The sequence below is a fragment of the Bufo gargarizans genome, chromosome 5 (assembly GCF_014858855.1).
Source record: "Bufo gargarizans isolate SCDJY-AF-19 chromosome 5, ASM1485885v1, whole genome shotgun sequence".
In the NCBI taxonomy this organism is placed as follows: Eukaryota; Metazoa; Chordata; class Amphibia; order Anura; family Bufonidae; genus Bufo; species Bufo gargarizans.
The window spans coordinates 375,767,063-375,794,066 of NC_058084.1; the positions used below are offsets into that span (position 1 = coordinate 375,767,063).

Below are 27,004 nucleotides of genomic sequence, written 5' to 3' on the forward strand. Positions count from 1 at the left end.
GTTTGTGGGATCTCATGAATCACTAGTGAAGATCTTTCAGGTATTTGAAGAATATAGCAAATACACCGGACTGAATATAAACTGGTCTAAGTCGGCTTGTATCCCTCTGAATGGGTTTGTACCGGGGCTACTTGAAATTAAAGCGAGGCAAGAACTGGTTAAATACCTGGGTATTCAGATAACATCTAACCCCAGGGATTATGTACAGTTGAATGTACTCCCTAAAATACAAGAGATGCGGAAGAAGATACAGGTCTGGAAAAAAATTCATATCTCAATGGCAGGTCGCATCTCACTGGTGAAAATTAGAATTTTGCCCGCTTTAAATTATATGTTATGGAATGCTAAATGAATTTTCAAGATAATAGCCACTCTAATAACAGATCTGGTATGGCGAGGCAGAAAAACAAGAATAAGAGTACAGATACTGCACATTCAGGACAAAGAGGGCAGCCTATCAGTTCCGGATTTGGAGTTGTACTTTATTTCCGGACAGATTAGAAATATGATAACTTGGAGCTATTCAAAGAGATATAAGAGTTTTGTAGCCAGGCTCAAGAAAGGTCTGGAAAACTGTAATATCTTCCTATTAATAGAAGCAGACATTTTGTTACAAAAACAAGTTAATAAAATACCCTTATTGGACATGTGGACTAAATCCTGGAATAGGGTCAAGGAACTTTGGTCACACAAGGGATTACACTCAGACACCCTGTTATGGGATAATACCCATCTAATGGAACAAAAATCAGTTGAGCAAAATGTCTGGTGGATATATGGAATTAATAAACTGGGCCAGATATGGAGAGAGGGAGATATAATTACTTATCAAGAACTAAAAAAGGAGTACGTAAAAAACAATAAAGATCTGAGTTTCTTTCATTTAAAAATGAAACAAGCCCTGCAGGCGGAGATAGGGAAAGGAACGTAAATTGCCCCTCTTCCATCAACTCTAGTTAATATTGCGAATTTAACAGCAGGGAGGAAACTGATCTCCAAAATATATGGATGCCTGATACATCGGAAGACAAAAAATAAAGCCATTATTACACTAAACCATAAATGGGAAGATGTTTTAAATACGCAACGGGAAGAATTTTGGAAAAAAAGGCTATACAGTCTAAAAATAGGGTGTCCAATAGCTTCTCCCATAGAATCACTCAGTTTAACATATTATATTGCCTGTATTACTCCCCTAAGATTCTAATGAAATGTTATAAAACATATTCTTTGGATTTGTAAAAGACCCAGAAATTCTGGGAGATAGTGAGTGAAAAAATAGAGGAATATCATCAGGAGGAGTGGGAGAGCCGCGAGGCACTTTATTTATTTTTCTCTTCCCCATGCCTCCCACTTTCCCCTCTCAGGAGTGGACCAAGCAACAGGTAGGATAGGGATGGTAATATATACTGTTTTAAAAGTATATTGTGTAAAAGAAAAAAACTAAATCTGTCCGAACGTGTAAAAAACAAGAATTTAACAAATAAAGATTATTTATAAAAAAAAAAAAAAAGCACTGCATCTGTCGCTCATGCGCGCTTCCATTCAACTGTATGGTACTGCTGAGGTGCTCGGCTATCTCCGTCAGGTTCATGGAATCGAAAGGAGCGGCAGAGAGCATGCGTGACCAATGCTCCCTTCACTTTGAGAACTCTTGCACCTTATTCTGATTGTTGGTGGTACCAGCAGACAGTTCCCCACTGAAACGTATATCCCCTATAATGTACATATGGGACAAGCCTTTATGCCTATACAATTATAACTCTGCCTTCATATTTGCAGATCCACCCGTGCCTGATACATCCTCCCAGCTTCCTAATGCTCATGAGAGCTTTAATCTTGAACATAGATGGCTTACAGCTGACAATTAGACTTTTGGCTACTTTTTGTGGACACAGAACCAGTAGGATTTCAGCACCAGGAATCCAGATAAACTGCACTTCACAGGATTAATATATTTCCATCCGTATAGTTTCTAGAAACTATGCAGAAGTTAAACTAGTTTCCTTGTTTTCAATGTTAATGTCCAATGTGAGCCCACTATACAATATACAATCATTTAGTCTCAGCATGTCCCCTTTTAAACCACAGCATGCTCTAGTTTGTGAAGTGTTTGCACCGTTTGTTTTCAGTTTCTCTGGATTTCAGTAGAACTCTATTGCATTAACAATCCCCCAAACTTTTTCATAAACTGTTTGCAAGGAAACGGTTCAGAGTTGTTACATTACGGCCATGTAAAAAGTGCTCATAAATGTACAGTAGACTAAGGCCTCACACACACAACTATTTTTGTTCCACATAAAATCAGCACTTTTTGAGGATCGGATGCGGACCTGTTCATAAAAAAATAAAAAGAATAAGAACATGTCCTAGACTTGGATTGGACATTTCTACAAAAGGGAGAAAAAGAATGATTTGACATACAGTCGTGGGCATGAGCTCTGCATGCATCTCCCATGTCACTCCTAGCCCTCTGCACTCCATCTTCATGGAGATTGTAATAATCATCTACATTTCTTTGACAACCAAGTACTCATTTCAGCTGCCATAAACCACACATATCCTGCTGAAGGAAAATGAGTATGTCCAATATGGCAGTATGGCAGTCACCAAGAAAGTTTTTGAAATATTTTAAAAAAGCTAACTTTCCATGAAAGTAAAATGTAACATATAGGACACTCCTTTATACATTACTTCTGGGCTCCTCTTCCTCTTAAATAACCATTAAAATGATTTGTTTAAGCAAGATTCAGTTTGCTCTAAAATGGCTGAGGAAGTGTACAGTGTGTCTATGTACTGCATAAAATGAACACAAATGCATGAACATTTAATTGGAAAATGGATGAAAACATTTCATCCAGTGACACATTAATCTCTGTCACCTCCTGTGCACTGCAAGAAGGCTGAAGTCGGTATTTAATCAATCACTTGTTGGCTGGACGTTCATTTACAGGGAGTTCTTGTCTAGTAACCTCCCAGTGTCAGCTACACTGTGTGTACAACCTGAGAAAATAGCTAGACAATCCAATCAAACTGCAACTTTTAAAATAGCAAATACAGGTGAAACTTGAAAAATTAGACTATCGGGCAAAAGTTCATTTATTTCAGTAATGCAACTTAAAATTAGAATATTGTGAAAAGGTTCAATATTCTAGGCTCAAAGTGTCACACTCTAGTCAGCTAATTAATCCATACCCCCTAAGCAAAGGGTACCTGAGATTGTGACTTTGGGGTTTTATAAGCTGTAAGCCATAATCATCCAAATTATAACAAATAAAGGCTTGAAATATCTCGCTTTGCATGTAATGAGTCTCTCATATGTTAGTTTCACCTTTTAAGTTGCATTACTGAAATAAATGAACTTTGCACGATATTCAAATTTTTCGAGTTTTACCTGTACATTTCTCAATGTCTAGAAGATCTGCTAAAGCAAACAAAATTGCAAAAAAGGAGATCAGAATACGAGGAGGACATTAAAGCCACCACTGGGCCCCCCCCCCCCCCCCCAATAATGCAATGCAGGTGGAAGTGTCAAGGCTAGTGAGTCCAAAAAGGAATGACTTTCACCCATCTCACAATACACTACACTGAACCCAGTGGTGTAACTATGAATTACTGGTCCCCACAGCAAATTTCTGAATGCCCCCCCCCCCCCCCAGCAACTTTTTCACAACCCTCACTCCTGTGGCTAGTCAGACAAGGCCCAGCAGCCTATCGATCTGTTTCCTACAGTGTCACTGTATATAATGTCAATGTATAATACTGTTGAGGGGGCCCTGACAAAATCTTTTAGTCCTCCTCCTGGGTGTGCCCCTTCTGAGTTCAGGCCCCAAAGCAGCTGCTGCCCCGCATTCCCTATAGCTATGCCTCTGACTAAACCTTCACATGCCCCATTTAGACAATTGTAGATAACTGTCACCGCCAGATCTCTGAGAAGCTCTGACAGACGTTCTTCAGTACCTCTTGCTTGAGGTTCTTTTATTTTGGTTTTGTTTTGTCATCTCGTTTCCCTCTCTCAGCTGTCATCTAGTTGCACTGATTGTATCCCTTTATATCCCCTCCCATACTGCATCACTTTGCGGTTTATACAACTTCCTGGATTGCGCTCTCTGCCAGATGCTGCAACTGCTGGTTCCTCAGTTAAGTCTTTTCCTTTATTTGTGTTTTCCTGTTGGCTTGATTCTAGGTGACCCTCACTCCCTCCGTATTAAGTGCAGGGAGCCGGTGGTCGTGTCCCCTCACTATTGTAGGGTTTTCAGGTGTCACTCAGTCTAGGTACGAGGGCATGCAATTTTCGATCATTAAGATCTTTGCATGGGCTGAGCAGTCAGGGAGAGCTCTAGGGCTTTTATAGGGATCACCCATATGTTCCTTAGTTTTGGATCAAGTCAGTTGGATCTTTATTTGTGACTTCTAGTTTTCTGCAACACCATCCGTGACAATAACATACGTTAGAGGATCCTTAATTATTAAAGAACAGCACATGAAATGGCCCTAACTGGTGCATATAGGTGATATTATACCCTCTTCCATTCCTCCACGTGAAGCCCACAGGGCTGGGAATTTGAATGACAGCCCTTATAGCCACTGGGTCTATATTGTGCTCCGCCAGCCTAAAAGAAGCCTGTCCAAGTTAAAGGTGTTATTCCACAAAAAATATTGTACAGTTTTCAAACCAGCATCTGACTCTGCATAATTGTTTAATTACATGTAGTTAAACATTTAGTATATCTACTGAGTTATGCAATAAAATGTATCTGTATAGAGCCACCTGCTGTTAGTTTTTTTCTTATTTCTTTGTCCTGCACACTGAGATGGCCTGAGCTGTGATACAGAGAGAACTACAGAAGAAATACACACCCCCTGAGCAATTGGATCTCTGGATCCACATAAAGTACTGTACATGGCTGGTTCTAGCTTCGTTAGAAAGAGATGGTCACGATGTCTGATTAACATTTTTTTTTACATTAATAATGGGATAACCCCTTTAATTAATGTGTTAATCATTTTGTAAGGGTCAAATCCAAGGCCTATTGCAACTAATGTCAAATCAGTACCACAACATTTTAAACAGACGACCTTATCATTTTCAGTCCAGTTCACATGTATGGTCAAATTATTATTATTCTTTAGAATAACCTACCAAATTTGACCTATTAGGTAAAAAATGTGTCTTTCATCATTGTCTAGAGGTGGCAATACATGGTCTAGTGTCCCTACACAACCATCCACGATGTTGATGATCAGAAAAACATAGTACAAACAGACTTCCAAATATGTTGTAATAAACATAATACATGAAATAAACATGAAAAAATTAGATCCACCTCTTCTTTCTAAATTAAAAGAAAATTTTTAGGTTATAAACATGACATGTCCCAGTCCTAAAAAATACAAAAGGTGTTCAATTGCAGAGCTGACCTGTGGAGATGGAGTCAGTCTTGGGGGGAGTCTGAGTTGGTAAAAATGTACGAACTCCAACTATTAAATGAATGTATTAAATGCATGGTTTGTCCCATATAAATATATACCGATGCCCTATCACACTAAGGCCCCTATTTCTGAAAATAAGTGATTACTAGTAGTCAAAACTGGAGTCAGAGTTGGAGCTGGAATTAGGCTGTTGAAAAATAAGACTCGGAATCAGGAGTTTGGCTTAGGCTACTTTCACATTAGCGTCTTTTGCGGATCAGTCATGGATCTGCAAAAACACTTCTGTTACCATAATACAACCGCATGTATCGGTAATGACGGATCTCAGAAACAGAAAGCCAAAACGCTAGTGTGAAAGTAGCCTTACTCCACAGTCCTGTTCAATTGTTCAAGGTCTAAGGAGGTTTTCAAGGAATAATGTATGTCTATACAGATCAGGCAGCAGCAATGCAGCTTCCTGCTGCATTTCCTGGGACCATGACATCGATGGGGATGGGGATGGGGTAACTGCACAAGTTGCAGTGTCTTAGCATGCCCAGATCAGCTCTACAGTGCATGTCAGGAGGCTGTATTCCTCCTGTGACTGTGCTAATATGTCAGCCTCAGTTACAGGAGAAAATCTGAAAAAAAAAAGAAAATGCAATGTTGAAATGCCCCCCAAAGGTTTTGTATGACCTAATAATTATTTTTTTTTTAAATAAATAAATAAAATAAAAATATTATAATAAAAAAGAATGCTGCCACTAGCCAACACTGCAGCTTCCAGCCCCACCTGTTCCAACATAAAATATATATCCCCACTGGACTCCTAAGCATAGAAAGAGTAGGGCTACTGAATAGCTTCCCACAAATCTATGTATCAATCTTTTCAGCTCCTGATGCTCTATAACAGGCATGTCCAAACTGCGGCCCTCCAGCTGTTGCAAAACTACAACTCCCAGCATGCCCTAATAGCTGTAAGCTATCCAGGCATGCTGGGAGTTGTAGTTTTGCAACAGCTGGAGGGCCGCACTTTGGACATGCCTGCTCTATAACATGCTGCTTGCACTGCATGTTCATGGTGGCAGGTTTTATTTAAAAAGATGTGGCATTTGCTGCAGAGCAGCAGCCCCTTCATTTAGTTGATCATGGGAGGACTGGAGTTGGACCCCCACCAGTCTGATATTGACCGCCTATGCTAAGGATTGGCCATCAGTATAAAAGTCCTGAAAACCCATTTAAAAGGGTTATTCAATGATTAACATAAAACAAAACCAAAAAATCAGATATCATATTTGACAACCTCTTTCTAACAAACGTATAATAATCCCTGTGCCTCACATGGATCCAGAGATCTGCCCATCCATTGCTGCAATTGCTCTGCTAGATTTATTTCAGGCTGACAGCTCAGGGGGCATGCACTTTCTCAAGAGGTGAGTCCTTTCTGCTGTAGCTGGTGTCAGATGAAGGATGGAAGGAACTGAGCATGTATGTTAGGCTACTTTCACACTTGCGTTCAGAGCGGATCCGTCTGGTGTCTGCACAGACGTATCCGCTCCTATAATGCAGACGATGGGATCTGTTCAGAACGGATCCGTCTGCATTATAGTTTAGAAAAAATTCTAAGTGTGAAAGTTGCTCAGACGGATCCGTCCAGACTTTACATTGAAAGTCAATGGGGGACGGATCCGTTTGAAAATTGAGCCATATTGTGTCAACTTCAAACGGATGCGTCCCCATTGACTTACATTGTAGGTCTGGACGGATCCATTTGCCTCCGCACGGCCAGGCGGACATCCGAACGCTGCAAGCAGCGTTTGGGTGTCCGCCTGCTGAGCGGAGGACAAACGGTGCCAGACTGATGCATTCTGAGTGGATCCGCATCCACTCAGAATGCATTAGGGCGGTACGGATGCGTTCGGGGCCGCTTGTGAGAGCCTTCAAATGGAACTCACAAGCGGAACTCCGAACGCAAGTGTGAAAGTAGCCTTAACCTCAGTGAGCTGGACAGAGAATTTGGAAAAAGGGCAAACAGCAGGTTGCACTATACAGATTTATCTCGGTGAATAACTCAGTGGCTATACTACATTTTTAATTACATGCAATTACAAAAGTATTCAGGTTCTTGTTTGAAAAATTCTAAATATTTTTTGTGAAACAATCCTTTTAACTATTTGGCTGTGATAAGAGAAGTAGAGGTTTGAAATGTTATATAAGAAAAACAGAGCTCCTAACGTGTTTGATTAATTAAAATCTGCTAATATTTAAAGGAATCGTAATTGTGAGCAATGATGAATGGCACTGGAAGAGAATAATAGTTAGAAATGTATAAGGTTGTTAAAGAGGTCAACTAATAAACCAGGCTTCCTGCCTGATTGGGCTCATCATGCTGATTAAAACAATAGCTTTCTTCTGTCTGTATGCTAAACAGATGCAGAGATGTCTGCTTATTTACTCATATGCAAATTAGCAAGTTGGAGCACCTGGGGGCAGGGCTGAATCCTTGGCGCACTACTTTTGTAGCACCTCCTGTGCTCTGCATACTCCCCATCTTCCTCTTGATTTATAGGGCAAAACATCAGCATGCTGAGTGTGGAGCTGTGTCCTGGTGTATATGATACAGTGGGATGCAAAAGTTTGGGCAACCTTGTTATTTGTCATGATTTTCCTGTATAAATCGTTGGTTGTTACGATAAAAAAATTCAGTTAAATATATCATATAGGAGATACACACAGTGATATTTGAGAAGTGAAATTAAGTTTATTGGATTTACAGAAAGTGTGCTATAATTGTTTAAACAAAATTAGGCTACTTTCACACTAGCGTTCGATCGGATCCGTCTGCATTATTTTAGCATATAACAGCTAAGTGTGAAAATAGCCTCGTACGGATCCGTCCAGACTTTCAATGTAAAGTCAATGGGGGACGGATCCGCCTGAAGATTGAGCCATATTGTGGCATCTTCAAACGGATCCGTCCCCATTGACTTACATTGTAAGTCTGGACGGATCCGCACGCCTCCGCACGGCCAGGCGGACACCCGAATGCAAGCAGCGTTCAGCTGTCCGCCTGTCCGTGCGGAGGCGAGCGGAGCGGAGGCTGAACGCCGCCAGACTGATGCAGTCTGAGCGGATCCGCTCCATTCAGACTGCATCAGGGCTGGACGGCTGCGTTCGGGTCCGCTCGTGAGCCCCTTCAAACGGAGCTCACGAGCGGACCGACGAACGCTAGTGTGAAAGTAGCCTTAGGCAGGTGCATAAATTTGGGCACTGTTGTGATTTTATTGATTCCAAAACCTTTTGAACTAATTATTGGAACTCAAATTGGCTTGGTAAGCTCAGTGACCCCTGACCTACATATACAGGTGAATCCAATTATGAGAAAGTGTATTTAAGGGGGTCAATTGTAAGTTTCCCTCCTCTTTTAATTTTCTCTGAAGAGTAGCAACACGGGGGTCTCAAAACAACTCTCAAATGACCTGAAGACAAAGATTGTTCACCATCATGGCTTAGGGGGAGGATACAGAAAGCTGTCTCAGAGATTTCAGCTGTCTGTTTCCACAGTCAGGAACATATTGAGGAAATGGAAGACCGCAGGCTCAGTTCAAGTTAAGGCTCGAAGTGGCAGACCAAGAAAAATCTCGGCTAGACAGAAGCGACGAATGGTGAGAACAGTCAGAGTCAACCCACAGACCAGCACCAAAGACCTACAACATCATCTTGCTGCAGATGGAGTCACTGTGCATCGTTTAACCATTCGGCGCACTTTACACAAGGAGATGCTGTATGCGAGAGTGATGCAGAGGAAGCCTTTTCTCCGCCCCAGCACAAAAAGTGCTGCTTGAGGTGGGCTAAAGCACATTTGGACAAGCCAGCTTCATTTTGGAATAAGGTGCTGTGGACTGATGAAACTAAAATTGAGTTATTTGGCCATAACAAGGAGTTTTATGCATGGAGGAAAAAGAACACAGCATTCCAAGAAAAACACCTGCTACCTACAATAAAATATGGTGGTGGTTCCATCATGCTGTGGGGCTGTGTGGCCAGTGCAGGGACTGGGAATCTTGTCAAAGTTGAGGGACGCATGGATTCCACTCAGTATCAGCAGATTCTGGAGACCAATGTCCATCAATCAGTGACAAAACTGAAGCTGCGTCGGGGCTGGATCTTTCAACAAGACAACAACCCTAAACACTGCTCAAAATCCATCCACTAAGACATTTATGCAGAGGAACAAGTACAACGTTCTGGAATGGCCATCTCAGTCCCCAGACCTGAATATAATTGAAAATCTGTGGTGTGAGTTATAGAGAGCTGTCCATGCTCGGAAGCCATCAAACCTGAATGAACTAAAGATGTTTTGTAAAGAGGAATGGTCCAAAATACCTTCAACCAGAATCCAGACTCTCATTGGAACCTACAGGAAGCTTTTAGAGGCTGTAATTTCTGCAAAAGGAGGATCTACTAAATATTGATTTCATTTCATTTTTGTGGTGCCCAAATTTATGCACCTGCCTAATTTTGTTTAAACAATTATAGCACACTTTCTGTAAATCCATTAAACTTAATTTCACTTCTCAAATATCACTGTGTGTGTCTCCTATATGATATAGTTAACTGACATTTTTTATCGTAAAAACCAACGATTTATACAGGAAAATCATGACGAATAACAAGGTTGCCCAAACTTTCGCATCCCACTGTATGTACTATAGTCTTGCCAGTTTAGAAAGCTAATATACATATTTCTGCTTCATTCACAAGCACAATAATTGATTATAATTAAACCAGTAATATGTGTTAGCTTTTCCTTAATATGATAAGGCTGTACCCTGGAGGTAACTGGTCAGCCTCACATGTAGACATCTCAAGTTTGAATCCTGGGAGAGACTTCCAGATTATTTCTTCAGATTTTTTTTCTCTCCCTCATTTAACCCATAGTAAAAGTTATAGCCTTATCATACACATAATAGTTTTTTTATGCTTTGAAAGCAAATAAATAATGCAGGTTTCTTTATAATCATATATTGTGCCTGTGAATAAAGTAGTAATATGTTTTAGGTTCCTAAGCATTAAAAAAACACTATTCTCAACATAGTAATGTTGTAACCTTTTATTATGGGTTAAATGAGAGAGAGAGAGAGAGAGAGAGAGAGATAGAGAGAGAGAGATAACAGGAAAAAATATATAGAAGTCTCTCCTGGAACTTGAACTTCAGATCTCTACATGAAAGGCTGACCACTTACCACCACCACATAGAGAAGAATGTTTTTCAACAGTTAGAAAGCTAATACATATTACTGATTTCTTTGTGCTTGTGAATAAAGCAGTAATATGTATGTTAGCTTTCTAAACATATAAATCCACTCTTCTCATTACCGTAAGGTTATAAAGTAGTGTACATGATATGTACATGCAAGGACACAGCTCTGCCCTGACCATGCTGATCTCTAGCCCTGTAAATCAAGGGATGGGGAAAGTGTGTACATCACAGGTTTGTTACAAAAGCAGTGCTCCAAGGATTCAGTTTCACCGTCTGGTGCTCCAAAAGGGTAACAATGTTTTGAACTTTTGACTTTCAGGCTCCATATCTTACCATCTACTACAGGTTAGAACATTAGACTACCATCATTTTATAGACAATCATCTTAGCTATCTCATAAATAAATTGAACGTGCAACTATTTAGCATATGATTAGTTTTGCAGATTCTTATTATGTAACTGCCATGTTATTGTTTTGCTCCTGGTGGTAGAACAACCTTTTTCTTCTTGTATACTAAAAGTTCAACCTGTTCTCACATTCCCTAATAGTTCAGTGTGTTATTGGGTTGATTTCCAAGCAAAAGGTCAATGGTTTGAATCCAGGAGCAGTCATGAAGAAGATTTCCCAAGAAAGGAGAAACCGCATCATCCAGCTCATTGATAGCGGCTTCTCGGCCAAGAAAATTTCCAAAGTGCATCATGTGAGTGCCATGACAGTTGGAAGAATAAGAAAAAAAAGTCCGTCTATCCATTCCAAAGCCAATAGGCGGCTGTCCAGGCAAAATATCGGAGCCAACAAGTCAGCTCATCACAAGGTCTAGCAGTGGAAGTGGCTTGCATGCTTTATAAGAGTGAGATCACAAACGTCCACACAAGCACTGTGCAACGCACATTACACAAGTCTGGAAAGGTAGCCTGAAAAAGGTGAAGAAGCCTCCCCTTCAATATCGTCATAAGAGGCATCGGTTCGAGATTGCAAAGGGCTAGATTTGGGTGTCAGGGAGAGAAGGAGAGGGGAGAAGAGGAGGGGAGTAGAGACAGAAACTCAACACATCCTAACAGTGATGGATACTGATAAGTAAAAACACCTTTTATGTGTGCAAGTGTGCATCCACTTGTTATTGGTCACATGGTGATGACATCATCAAAAGTCTTTTTCCTTATCAGCATCCATCACCTTCGAGGATGCGTTGAGTTTCTGTCTCTCCTGCCCTCTTCTTCTCCCCTCTCCTTCTCTCCCTGACACCCAAATCGAGCCCTTCGGCGTTTTCATTGGTGGCATTGACCAGCGGCGTCGCAGTGAGGAGGGAAGGACACTCTCCCTCCTTCTCCACTGTGCGGCCGCTTATGAGAACAGGGCGCGCGCTGCACTTTGCACGTGCCATGTTCTCTGATAGTGACTGATACTATCGTATCGAACCGAGTATCAAAGTATCAAAAAAGTATCGAGACTTTGATACCCAGTGCAACCCTGTACCTGATAATCAGAAAACGTGTAATAAAGTATAGCCTAGTGGTTAGTGTCAGTTCCCATACAGCTTCTACAGCTTTTGCAAATGCTTGTGAATTGTATTAATCTCTAGACACCAGACAACTATAGTTTCTATACAAGCAGGCTGGGTTCACATCCCATTGTATACAAAACACATATATATTAGGGCTCAGATGCGGACCCATTAACTTCAATGGGGCCGAAAAAGATGCAGACAGCACTCCGTGTGCTGTCCGCATTTGTTGCTCCGTTCCGTGGCCCCGCAAAAAATAATAACAGAACATGTCCTATTCTTGTCCGTATTGCAGACAAGAATAGGCATTTCTATCATGGGCTGTGTGTTCAGTAAACTGTGGAACGCACATGGCTGGCATCCGTGTTTTGGACCGCAAAACACAGTGCAGGAGTGTGCATGAGCCCTTAAACTTAAACGGAAGCCATACAGTGGCATTCATCACCATACAGTTCCATTGGAAAACAAAATTATACTGTATGTTAAACGCAGGGCAAAAACATGATGTGAACCCAGCCTTATCGATATCTGTAGCTCTAGAACTGTACTCTTCCGGGCGCGAAATATTTAAGCAATATTCAAATAACTTGTTGAAAGCATTTAACACAGCATTGCCCTATTATGGCATAAATAGCTGTATTATGATTACTTAATAGTGGCCATTTACCTTGGACTCTGTATGGTGCTTGGCACATGCTTGAAGCTGAGTCAACCAAAACTGTCGCTCCTTGGAATCAGCGGCTACAATATGAATGTAAAAAAATACACCACAATTACTGTACGATAGAATCAGATGCTGAAACTTTCTTCTAAGATGCCAACAAATACAACTGACTGCATTTTCTTTTCAGCTGTTTAGAACATTCAATTAGTATAGAAAACACTAAGGTGTATAAACCACCACTCATAGGTTGCCTGTCACCAGGTTTATGCTGCCCGGTCTGTGGGCAGCATAAACTATTGACTGTGACTCTGATTCCGTCAATGCAAAACTTACTGGAGGGCTTTTCATAAAGTTGTCCTTTATCTGCTGCAGATGTAGTCCTCTATATTGATGAGCTGCGGCTCTTCCTGCCCACCCATCATCATTAATTGACAACTTGCTGTCTATAGTGTGCATAGGGAGAAAGCTGTCAATCGGGGGCTGGTGGGCAGAGGAGCTGAAGATCATGAATACTGAGGACTACCCAGCATTACGCGGACTACATACTTGACTTCCCCTGCGGCTGATAAAGGATGATATAAAAGTGACTTCAAGCCGTCCACTAGAATACTGTATATATTGATGGAATCAGGGTTTCTGCCACGTTTATGCTGACAGATTTCCTTAATTCTAACATATTGCGTGATTTCCATTATAAATATTTTAAAAAAAAGGTTGGGTGGGGACAATATTGCAACCATAATCCAGCAATAATAACATGCACACAGTCCAAGCAGTGGACTAGAGGGAGACCACCGAAAAAGACAAACATAATAAAGAATGAGTGCTGCTCACCAATATACCGTACTAATAACCTGGATAAGAAGTCAAGTGCGCTGGTATAGTATCCGCAAAAACTCTCTTAGAATGATCTATTAGCTTTAATTTTTGCTATCAAAGGGAATTGATCCAGAACGTGACTTCATAAAGAATGACTGAATGATGTATGGTGATTAGGAGGTAAATTGTGAGCGATATGGTTGGATTCTTTCCATGGCACATCAGTAGTCTGCCCTGTAACTGATCTCCTCGCATCATAGCCATCAGGTACTACAAGCAGGGGTGTATCTATCACAAGGCAAACAAGGCATTTGCCTAGGGCGGCATTTGAAAAGGGGGCGGCAAAATGTCTTGTTTGCTTAGTGATAGTTACACAATATGCTAAATATATTTTTTGCCCCTTGTCCGATCCTTCATAATGCGAGCAGCATCGCCGGCGCCGCATAGTGAAAGAGTTGAAAAACTTACTTCCTCCCCCTCCTGACTTCCTCCCGACCTCCCCTGCCTTTTGTGTCCTCACGTTGCCGTCGTGACGTCACACGGAGATGGAGTCACGGGCCGGAAACTCTAGGGTGAGCCTTATCTCCTCCAACTGCAGAGCGGATCCTGCACACGGTCACCGTGAACACTGAGGCCAGGCCCCGGCCACCAATGCACTGATCCCTGAGCCTGCTGTCTTCAAAAACTGTAAGTACTTAAATTACAGTAATTCACAAAAAATCTATTACTTAGTTGTTTTATGGGGTAAGGGGGTTGGGACCCGTTGGGTGGTTAGAGGGGGGAGAATTAGGGAGGGATTAATACTGTACTAACTCTAGCTGCACATTGTTTTTTAACAAGGAAGGGATGGGTCAAATTTATATTAGGGGGGTGCCCGAGTTTAGTCTTGCCTAGGGCAGCACAAAACCAAGATACACCACTGACTACAAGCAAAATGTTTTACCAACTCAGGATAAAATTGAACAAAAGGAATTAATTTGCAGAAGAAGCAGGTTTGGCACGTACACGAGGAATTATTATGAGCACATTCATTTGCTTCCACATCCATAACCATATTCAGTAGTAAACACCAGTGGGAAGTGAATGTAGACTGTAGACGGAGATAAATAAAGGCAAAAACCAGTCCATGATTTATAGTTGCCAAGAAATTTCAACCTGGAAAATAAGCTTGTCTCTCAATATAAGAAATGATAATGCAGTTCGTGTTTTCCTTTGATAAAAGTTGGGATTATAGGGGATATAACATTTTATTTTGGCGACTAAAGAAGGTACTAAGGTAGCTCTGAAACCATATCAGGAGACAGATCGATCCACTGGGATTTTGCAGAAGTTTAATTTTATAAATCGTGTGAGATCATTAAGAACATTGATAATGGCCATCTATTAACCACTTAAGGACAGGGTCAAGGAACAAGGAGACGCCAAGCAAAAGCTCAATCATCATTCCTGGGAAACTGATGTATACACTACTGTTATGTGGGGTGTTACATAGGACTGCAGGTAGCATCTATGTCATCTGTACTCAGAGTTATGAGATGGTGGGGTCCGACTCCTGGCACCCCCCCCCCCCCCCCAATCAGCTGTTTGGGGAGGCCGCGATGTTCCAGTGAGCGCTGCAGCCTCTTTGCTCCTTACTAAGCACAGCGCTGTCCATTTGATAACACTGTGCTTGGTATTGCAGATCAGACCAATCACTCCGAGGCCATGTGAACGATGACTGTGATGTCATATGGCCTAGGAAGAGACTGTGGCCCTCACGAAGCATCATAGCCTCTTCATACAGAATTAATTTTTAACTAAAATGGAGGGAGGGGCCTGAGTTGGGCAGACAGTCCCGGGCCCATCATGCACTTAATCCGACCCTGATAGCAACCAATCATATTCCACCTTTCATTTTGCAAAGAAGCGCTTCAAAATGAAAGGTGGACTCTGATTACTTGCTATGGGCAACTTAGGGCTCCTTCACAGATGCGTTCTTATCTTCCGGCATAGAGTTCCGTCGTCGGATTATCCTAATGCATTCTGAATGGAGTGAAATCCGTTCAGGATGCATCAGGATGTCTTCAGTTCCGGAACGGAATGTTTTTTGGCCGGGAAAAAAACCGCAGCATGCTGCACTTTTTGCTCCGGCCAAAAATCCTGAACACTTGCCGCAAGGCCGGATCCGGAATTAATGCCCATTGAAAGGCATTGATCCGGATCCGGCCTTAAGCTAAACGTCGTTTCGGCACATTGCCGGATACGACGTTTAGCTTTTTCTCAATGGTTACCATGGCTGCCGGGACGCTAAAGTCCTGGCAGCCATGGTAAAGTGTAGTGGGGAGCGGGGGAGCAGCATACTTACAGTCCGTGCGGCTCCCGGGGCGCTCCAGAGTGACGTCAGGGCGCCCCAGGCGCATGGATGACGTGATCGCATGGCACGTCATCCATGCGCATGGGGCGCTCTGACGTTATTCTGGAGCGCCCCAGGAGCCGCGCGGACTGTAAGTATGCCGCTCCCCCGCTCCTACTATGGCAACCAGGACTTTAATAGTCCTGGCTGCCATAGTAACACTGAAAGCATTTTGAAGACGGATCCGTCATCAAATGCTTTCAGTACACTTGCGTTTTTCCGGATCCGGCGTGTACCTCCGGCAAGTGGAGTACACGCCGGATCCGGACAACGCAAGTGTGAAAGAGGCCTAAGCCAGTTTTCCTCTTCATCAGATTTGCCATAGAGTAGCATTTCTAGATAAAAGTGTTAGGTTTAAAAATGAGCCAAATTTCGCAAACATTTGTGGTTTGATAAATTTGGCACAAACTACGACAACACAGACTTCAACTATTACTTCAACTATTACCTTCATGATAAATTGCCCCCAAAGTTTACAGATGCAAGGTGTCAATGACCTTAGGAAGAGTTGTGTATGGGGTTTAGACTGGTAAGATACAGTATAATACACATACTGGGGGTCATTTACCAAACGGGTGTAAAGTAGAACTGACTTAGATGCCCGTAGCAACCAATCAGATTCCACCTTTCATTTTTCACAGCTCCTTTGGAAAATGAAAGGAGGAATCTGACTGGTTGCTACTTTAAACCAGTTTGATAAATGAACCCCACTGTGTATATAACACCTGACAGATATTAATGGAAATCTAAAACACTGAATATTGACAACACATTCTGTTACAGCTGAAGTTATCAAAATCACTAAGATTATTAGAAATGTCAGAAGGTCCATTTCAACAATTATTTGTCAACTTAAAGGGGGTCAGTCACTTAGTCTTCACTCATATAACTACCACTAACGGCCATCAAACGCCGCACAAACATGTTAGACATGCCTTTATGTCATTTGTCTCTTTAACAAATTTCCAGAAAAATCACTTTTAATCGTCTGTAAAATGGCACCCAGTAGGTTAGTGCGGCAGTATTGTGACGTGAGTGCAGAGGGGTGTATTTTCAGGATCTGCAATTTGCGTATTGCAAAATACATAGAGTCATGTGCATGTAGCATTCTTTTTTTATTTTATTAGCCATTAAAAGAAAATTTGCCAAAACCCTAAACGTTTGATGCCGGAAAACAAAACAGTGGATAGATAGCGCCAGAAGAAGGAGGCTCTGTTCATGGTAGGGACCGTGCTATATGCAGCTCAGCTCCCATTCAAGTCCATATGCCCTCGCAGGCCATGTACACAGGGTCATGTGGATAGGACAACCCCTTAAAGGGTTTGCGCAATGAAAAATATTCTACAGTTTTCAAACTAGTACCTAAATCTGAATACTTTCGTAATTGCATGTAATTAAAAAAAATGGTATAGCCAGTGATTCATTCAAACAAATAGTATGGCGCCACCTGCTGTTTGCTCTTTTCTTTATTTCTCTGTCCATTTCACTAAAGTGGATGCACATGTCCAGTTTAAATCTTCAATTGGCACCAGCTATATCTACTGTTAAAAGCTGTGACAGCTACAGAGATAGATGTGCAGCAGAAAAGACATGCCCCAAGCTGCCAACCTACAACAGATCTAGCAGAGCAATCGGAGCAGTGAATGTGGAGATCTCTGGATCCATGTGAGGTCCAGGGCTGGTTCTAGCTTTGTTAGAAAGAGACTGTTGTGTACTGTATGATGTTTGATTTTCATGTTTTACATTAATCTTGGTATAAACCCTTATTATTCCAATAAGGAAACATTACAAATCAGTAACATTTACTCTGGCTGTGACAGATGTAGACCTTTACATTGTATGTACTGGGTAATGGCATAATAATAATCAAAAAGTGTACAGTGTTTAAAGGGAACCTGTCACATCAGCATTTCCTGCCAACCCACAGTACCTACCATGCTACCCAAACTGTGCATAGGCCATTACCGTATTTATTAGATTTTTTTTTAAAAGCTGCTGCATCCCTGAATAATTCTTATCTTATAATATCAGCTTGTCTGCGGCCACCTTGTCTTGGCCACCCCGCCTCTCCTCCACTTGATTAACATGCTGTGTACCTCTGAGTTCTTCAAACCTCGTGCCTGCACAGCCATGTATTATGCAGCAGGGGTGGCCAAGACAAGGTGATTAGGCTTCACCAAACTACTGCATATGCACAGGATTTCATTTAGCGCATTTCAGAGGTGGCTGGTGTCAAACAAGTTCAGGGGAGCAGGGTGGGAACAAGAGTTCATGAATATGATGGACTCCTCCAAGAAAGACCACCCAGAAGACTCCTTAGACTTCATTGACATACAGCGCAATTACAGTTTCTGATCAAGAATATACGGCATTGAGCATTTCTTTAAAAATAATAATTTCAAACAGCTCGCTTTCATCCATTTTACATGGCACATAGTGCAGATAATTCCCAAAAAGTTAGACCAGCACCTGCAAACTACGTATGAAGGGAGTTCAGGTGCCCGCTACCATGGCGGCTATACAAAACAAACAAGGACTACAAGTAGTAGCACATTGCTTTATACACCAAGACACATGCAAACATTCAAAACGTGAATAAACGTAAACCGTATTATCACTGGTAGATGGACCCGACTAATTCATAATATAAAAATATGCGTAAAGAGCTTCTTATTTTCATATACAGGGTGGGCCATTTATATGGATACACCTTAATAAAATGACAATGGTTGGTGATATTAACTTCCTGTTTGTGGCACATTAGTATATGTGAGGGGGGAAACTTTTCAAGATGGGTGGTGACCATGGCGGCCATTTTGAAATCAGCCATTTTGAATCCAACTTTAGTTTTTTAATAGGAAGAGGGTCATGTGACACATCAAACTTATTGGGAATTTCACAAGAAAAACAATGGTGTGCTTGGTTTTAACGTAACTTTATTCTTTCATGAGTTATTTACAAGTTTCTCTTTGTTTACAGCCCACATGTCGCCGAGGTTAACACGTGCGGAGAGGATAGAAATTGTGTTGATGTCTGGTGAACGCAGTAACCAGGTCATTGCAGCAGATTTCAATGCAAGACAGCCTACAAGACCACCCATCTCCCATGCTACAGTTAGCAAACTGCTTGCTAAGTTTCGTGAAACTGGTTCAGTGTTGGATTTGCCAAAATGTGGACACATGAAATCTGTCACTAATGAAGAAACATCAGTGGCTGTCCTAGCTTCATTCAGCAAGAGCCCACAGCGTAGCACTCACCGCATGTCACTGGAGAGTGGCATTAGTCGAACATCCTTTCGGCGGATATTAGCTACTCACAAATGGCACCCTTACAAACTCCAGCTACTGCAGCATCTCAACGAGGATGACCCAGATCGGCGCACTGAATTTGCAGAATTGGCAAAACAAAAATTGGAACAGGACCCTCAGTTTACGCAGATTTTGTTCAGTGATGAGGCAAACTTTTATGTGAATGGTGAAGTTAACAAACAAAACCACCGCTATTGGTCTGACACTAACCCACATTGGATAGATCCTTCCAAGACTGTTGGAACCAAAAAATTGATGGTATGGTGTGGTATATGGGGTACAAAGATAGTGGGGCCATTCTTCATCAATGGAAACCTCAAGGCCATTGGATATGCGAAATTGCTACATGATGATGTGTTTCCCTCTTTATGCACTGAAGCTAGCACGTTCCCTGAGCTTTTCCACCAATATGGTACACCACCACATTATAGGTGTCAGGTCCGAGCATTGCTAGATGAACAGTTTCCTGGAAAGTGGATTAGTCGTCGTGGGCCAGTTGAATGGCCCTCAAGGTCTCCCGATCTGACCCCCTTAGACTTTTATCTTTGGGATCATCTGAAGGCAATTGTCTATGCTGTGAAGATACGAGTGTCACGACCATGGTTATGGCCGTGACTCCTGAACCGCATGCAGTTGCCTGCGGTGTGGTTTTGTTATCAATCACAGGTGAGGGCTGAAGTATGTTGCCTCACCTGTGGTTGCCGCTGGCAACATAAGGTATGTGGCAGTATAGCAGCCTGAGCTGGTGCTAGGCAGCTTGCTGTAATGTGCTTGCGGTTGCACCTGGCAACCTGTCTTTGTTAGGTGTGCCTTTTGTCTGTTTGGTGTGCACAGGGTTTATGTATGTGCGCACTTTCCCTTCACGTGCGGTTGTCTGCGGCAACGTGTTGTTTGTTTACATGTGGTGGCAGAGTCTCGGCCTTCTGGCTGGCTCCCAGGACATGGTTGCCACGCATGTCATTGCCGGCGGTAACAGCTGCAGTGTGATAGTTGTTTGTACACTTCCCCTTTATGTGCCTGTCTTCCCTTGTCTGGTATTGGAAGGGTTAATTCCCTTCCTACTGTGTGAACACTGGGTGTGTCTGTGTGTGGGTGTGGCCACTTGGGGCTATTTAGCTCCTGCTGGAAGCCAGTATCTGAGGGGTACTTCAGCCATGGTTAGCTGGAGTCATCCTCCTGGTTATATACCATCTGCCAGTGAGGGCCACTAGTAGGAATCTTAGGTTCCAGAATATGAGCCCTCCTACCATCAGTCGGCTCATACGGCTAGGAGACAGGGTCAGAATTAGGGATGTGAGAGGAGGTGACCTGCTCCCTGTCCTGGCCTTGCAGCCACCATCTTCTTCTGGCATTGCATGGCTGAGGGTTTTCCCCATCCTCAGCTGTGACAACGAGATGTGCAGCACCTGAAACTACGGATACTGGAAGCCTGTGCTAGCATTTCTCCTGCGGTGTTGCTATCGGTGTGTGAAGAGTGGGAGAAGAGGGTTGCATTGACAATCCAACACAATGGGTAGCACATTGAACACATTTTTAAGTGGTCAGAAACTTGTAAATAACTCATGAAAGAATAAAGTTACATTAAAACCAAGCACACCATTGTTTTTCTTGTGAAATTCCCAATAAGTTTGATGTGTCACATGACCCTCTTCCTATTGAAAAAACAAAAGTTGGATTCAAAATGGCCGACTTTAAAATGGCCGCCATGGTCACCACCCATCTTGAAAAGTTTCCCCCCTCACATATACTAATGTGCCACAAACAGGAAGTTAATATCACCAACCATTCCCATTTTATTGTGTCTTTGTGCATAACGCAGTGTGCCGCTACTTTTACTTTGCAAATTAAGTTTGAAAACTAACATGACAGGTTTCCTTAAATTGCAAGTCAAAAAATGTCTGTCTGCAAAAGAACAACATTGACCCTGACCACAAAAGCTCTCCGTCTTGCTGTACAGTTTTCCCCCTTCATGTTGTGTTGCTACAATACAATTATGATGTCAATTATCAGCCTCTTACGGCTGCTTAGCTTACAGTTGATAAAAAGCCAGTCTCAGCTCCCAAGAGAAGCCAGCTCTCCAGAAGTCCTCTGCTTAACATGCTTGGTGTTAACTAGAGGTTTTATAGGATATGTCGGCTTGGAGAATAATTTGCTAGCAAGCACTTGTAATCATTTGATACTGCTGTTACTGGTAAGATTTAAAGTACATTCCAATAGGGTACTCTACTTGGCGCTACTGTATTGTTTCTATCTGCTCGCAGAGCTTATCACTAAGCCATGTTATCTTCTCACTATTGATATTTGAGTTCTTCAACAAAGTGCCTTCACTAAGCTCTTATGTTCTCTTGTATGACAACCTAGATAAAGTCACAATGCTCTGCTCCTATTAGTCTTGCCGATTCCTTCCCAATTCTACATCAATATACAGTATTTGTGTTACTAGCTTCGGGTAAATGCACATTTTACCAATGTATATTGAGAGAAGCTCTATATAATCAAGTGCTTTCCTATCTTATTTGAAAGTTTAATTTACTTTACACAGCATGCAATCCTCTCGGATGCAATAAATCTTCTATCAATGGATTTTCAAAGCTATAGAGATCAAGGTATCAAAATCTCTTGAACACAATTAGCCACACTGTTCTGGTAATAGGTGTGGGGTGTTAGCTCACCATTCTCAGTGTTCACCTGTCAGTAGGTAGGTCGGATGCACATATATCATTTGTGTCAAGCTTTATCTGGACACAACAGATATACTTGTATGTGTGCTGTACACGTCTGGCATCCATAGACTTATGGTTTTCACAACTGATGTGCCAGATGAATATGAACTATCCCACAGAAAACTATGGGATCAGTTCTAGCCTCTGTTTCCCTCTAGTGCTTCTGCACCACAGCAGAGGGAAACTTTGGTCCCACCCACAACAGGAGTGACCCCACTTCTTGATGAAACCCTGATTGTCCACCAGGTGACCCGGAAAAAAAAAGTTCCATATCTTTGTATAAATCTGTCCCAACACATTTGGTTCTTCAGGAAGTAGGCAAATTAAGTCTATTTATGAATTTGACACCCAGATGTAAGGCGCCTTACATCTAGGTGTCAGATTTATCGAATTATGGATAGACTACTGTTTAATAAGCGTTTAGCCATCGAAAAGTGGGGTCGCCCCTATCGGGGCATGTAGCCAGGAGAAAGGACATTTCAGGGAAAGGATATCTGGTCCCAGTCTCCAGAAAATTATGAACTGTATGATCCCACTCAACTGAACTGTAAGTAGAACAGGCAAAGCCTATCTCAAAGCACTTTGGCCTCATCTGTATATCCCTGATTGTTTACTTGCCAAAGTGACTGCTGCATATTATCTAATGTCAGGTATGAATTTGCCTTTAGCATGTCTCTTATCTATCTATTTATTTATCTGATGAATATCAACTATCAATATCAAAACTAAAGTTTTATCATAAACATTTTTACTGTTATACTCAGTCTGGAAAGGGTTACAAAGTCATTGCTAAGGCTCTGGAACTCCAGTGAACCATATTTAGAGCCATGAGCCACAGATGAACAGTGCTGAACCTTCCCAGGAGTGGCTGGTCAACAAAAAAAAAATCAACAAATCATCCAGGTCACAAAGAAACCCAGAAGAACATCTAAAGAACTGTATACCTTACTTGCCTCAGTTAAGATCAATGTACACAATTCCTTAATAAGAAAGACAAAATGGCATCCATGGTAAAGTTGCTAGGCATAAACCATTGCTGACTGAAAAGAACACAAAGGGTTCATGTTGAATTTGGAAAAAAAATATCGACATAACCCCTAAGACTTTTGAGATACCAGGTTTTAGACTGATGAGTCAGAGGTGTAAAGTTTTGGAATACACCGCATTCCACCAGAATAATATCATACCAATAGTCAAACATGGTGGTAGTACTGTGATGGTCTGGAGTGCTTTATTTTCCAGGACCTGGACAACTTGTTAAAATAATTGGAACCATGAAATCTGCTCTTTATCAGAAATTCCTAAAGGAAAACATCCATCCCTCAGTTGTGAATTCGAGCGCCAAAGTGCAGTTAGGTTATGCAACAGGACAATGATCTAGAGAAGGCATGTGCAACCTGCGGCCCTCCAGCAAAACTACAACTCCCATCATTCCCGGACAGCCTATAGCTATCTGCCAACAGAAGGGCATGGTGGGAGTTGTAGTTTTACAACAGCAGGAGGGTCGCAGGTTGAGCATCCCTGAACTAGAGCACACAAGCAAATCCACCTCTGAATGCCTCAAAAGAAACAAAATTAAGGTTTTGGTGTGATTAACGTTTTGACTTTAAAGAGGATCAGTCAACACTCCTGACATGCCTGTTTTAATAGGTACTGTACATGCATTCCCCATGTAACTACAATTTGGGAGCATCTATCCTCATGGCTCTATGTTGTGTCATTCCTTTATATTTCTACTAGAAGTTAAGAATGAATGGCTAGCAGTCTTCAGTAAGGGTAGAGAGGGGACTCAACGCCAAATTCTGACCCCATAACTGTTTTCTACAGTAGTTATGTCTACGGAGATGTATGAGGGCTCATTTTTCTGAGGGACGATCTGTAGTTTTTGTTAATATAATTTTGGGGTGTGTATGACTTTTTAATCACTTTTTATTAAATTTTCTTTTTGGGAGAAGCATTGGCAATTTGGAAAAGAGTTTGCTGCTGACTAAGCAAGTACTCTATGGGGTAGATGTGGGAGAGGGTGGTAGTGAGGAGGCTCAGGAAAGTGAGGTAGCTAGTGGGTAACAGTTAGAAAGCAGGGTAGAGGGAAGAGTGCCAGGGAGGCTAGCCCTGATCTGACACACCCCAACAAGTTTGCACGGTTGGCAGATGAGGGGGATGTCAGTTCAGGAAGATCACTGCTGCAGCCAGACACTTCCTCTGCCAATCAGGGGAATGTCGGCTCCAGTAAGCAGGGGACCAGGAGAGCAGGGCAGGCCAGACAGGTGCTAGTAGTGGGAGACTCAATTATTAGGGGTACAGATAGAGCAATCTGTCACAAAGACTGGGATCATCGAACAGTGTGTTGTCTTCCTGGCGCTCGAGTTCGACACATCGCGGATCGGGTTGACAGATTACTGGGAGGGGCTGGAGAAGATCCAGCGCTCATGGTCTATATCGCAACCAATAACAAAGTTAGAGGTAGGTGAAGCGTCTTTAAAAATTATTTTAGGGATTTAGGTCAAAAGCTTAGGGCAGGGACAGCAAAGGTAGTATTTTCCAAAATACTACCAGTACCACGAGCCACACAAGAAAGGCAGCAGGAGATTAGGGAGAAGTGGCTAAAGAAGTGGTGTAGGAAGGAGGGGTTTGGGTTCCTGGAGAACTTGGCCGACTTCTGTTGGCTACAGGCTCTCTCATAGGGATGGGCTGCACCTCAATGGGGAAGAGGCAGCTGTGTTGGGGGAGAAGATGGCTAGAAGGTTGGAGGAGTGTTTAAACTAGGGACTGGGGGGGTAGGGTACTTATGTTATAGGATGGGAAGATAGTGCAGATTAGGCCTGCACGATATATCGCCAAAGCAATCGTATCGCGATAAACGACGATTGCGATATGGCGATTTGGCCGACCCAAAAATGCTGCGATAACCTACAATGATACACGGCACAGCATGGCGATGCCGCACAGCATGGTCGGCGGGTGTATCAACAGAGGGCGGAGGGGCTTGGGGCCGGCATCTGGATTAGGAATGAAAGCGGGGACCGATGCAGTCCCTGTATTCTAATGCACCAGCCCCACTCACTGTTGTATAATCTTATCTAACCTGTAGGCATTGTTAAGATATAATAATCATGTGTAATCCAGCTGTGTTACTTACAACTAAGTTCCGTAGCAGGGAGGAGGCAGGCCGGGAGGGCAGTGCGTCACTAACTACGTCATGCACCTACGCCGCCCAATTCATGAATGAAAAAGGCGGCGTGGGAGCGTGACGTAGTGAGTGACGCGTCGCCCACCCATCCTCCCGGCCTGCCTCCTCTCTCCTCTCTGCTATGGAACTTAGTTGTAAGTAATACAGCTGGATTACACATGATTATTATATTTTAACAATGCCTACAGGTTAGATAAGATTATACAACAGATCCCCCCCATAGCAGTGTCATCCACAGATGCCCCCATCACAGTGCCATCCAGAGATCCCCCATCACAGTGCCATCCACAGATCCCCCATAACAGTGCCATCCACAGATCCCCCATAACAGTGCCATTCACAGATCCCCCATAACACTGCCATCCACAGACCCCCATAACACTGCCATCCACAGACCCCCCATAACAGTGCCATCCACAGATCCCCTCCATAACAGTGTCATCCACAGACCCCCCATAACAGTCTGTCATCCACAGATCCCCCATAAAAGTGATTTCCACAGACCACCATTGGTTCAAAACCCACCAAAAGCACACCTTTTGGTTAAAAATATTTTTTTCTTATTTTATGTAAAAAAACTAGGTGCGTCTTATAGGGTGAAACATATGGTATATTACCTTATATTGCTGCTGCTGATTATGGTGTTTTTTAAAAACTTCCTGTTTGTTCGGTGTTTGGAAAATCTTATTTTAATGAACACATGTTCTTATATCCGCAAAAACACAAATGCAATCGCACTCTGCAAACCAGCACTCTGCCCTGCCTCTATGCTGGATGTTGAATAAGGCATTGGTGTACATTTTGGCCAAAGCGTAATAAGCCACTCACCACGTCAAGGTCGCCTTCATGAGTGGTCCCTAACACTAGTTCCTACCTGTTATGGGCCATGCACGCCAAGCACACTCTGCTTTTAACCCCGTCCGGTGCCATGTTCTTATATCTATTCTATTTTATTTATCTGTTCTGTGCAGTGCTCTTAAGAAAATGGCAAGTTTTGTATTTTGTACTTTTGCAGTAATGCAAATATGTTATTTAATTTAGTAAAATATGTTTTATTTTGAAAAACATTGTGCATTTCAGTTCTTGAGTTTAGCATAACTACATTTCAGCATTATCAGTAATTTGTGTGTGCTTTTGCCTTGAAAATCCAAGCAAATAGACCTCTAACATGAATCCCTTAAAATATCGCAACGCATATCGCTATCGCAATTTTTAGGGCCCTAATCGCAATCGCACTAAATTCCCATATCGTGCAGCCCTAGTGCAGATAGACACCGGGCGCAAGGTTATGGGATTGGGGTAGGCATAGCAGAAGGGACTAGAACAGCTCAGAAGGAAAAGTGTAGGGTACAAAATATCCATAAACCTCTTAAAGGGAATCTGTCACCTGCTTTTACCATTTTAAGCTGTCACCATCGCTATGTTCACTAAAGTACCTTATTTCCAGCAGTCTTCTTTTTACTTTATTTCGTTTTGTCCTTCTGATATAAAAGCGCTTTTTATGATATGCTAATGAGGCTCCAAGGTGCCCAGAGGGGTGTTTTTTTCCTTCTCCGGGGCCCAGTGACGCCCCCCTGCAGTGCCCAAGAACGCCTCCTGATCCTCAAATAACCTCCCACAGCCCCGGCACTGCAGGGGGGCGTCACTGGGCACCGGAGAAGGAAAAAAACGCCCCTCTGGGCACCTTGGAGCCTCATTAGCATATCATAAAAAGCGCTTTTATATCAA

General features: G+C 42.4%; 1 protein-coding gene across 1 annotated transcript in view; it reads right to left on the minus strand.

Annotated features, from left to right (window-relative positions):
- Positions 1–27,004, minus strand: part of OSBPL10 (oxysterol binding protein like 10) — a 380,196-nt gene that overhangs the window by 228,773 nt on the left and 124,419 nt on the right. Inside the window, exon 3 of the mRNA XM_044293953.1 lies at positions 12,848–12,921. Within this exon, the coding sequence (XP_044149888.1) occupies positions 12,848–12,921 (74 nt within the window). The remainder of the gene's footprint in view (positions 1–12,847; positions 12,922–27,004) is intronic.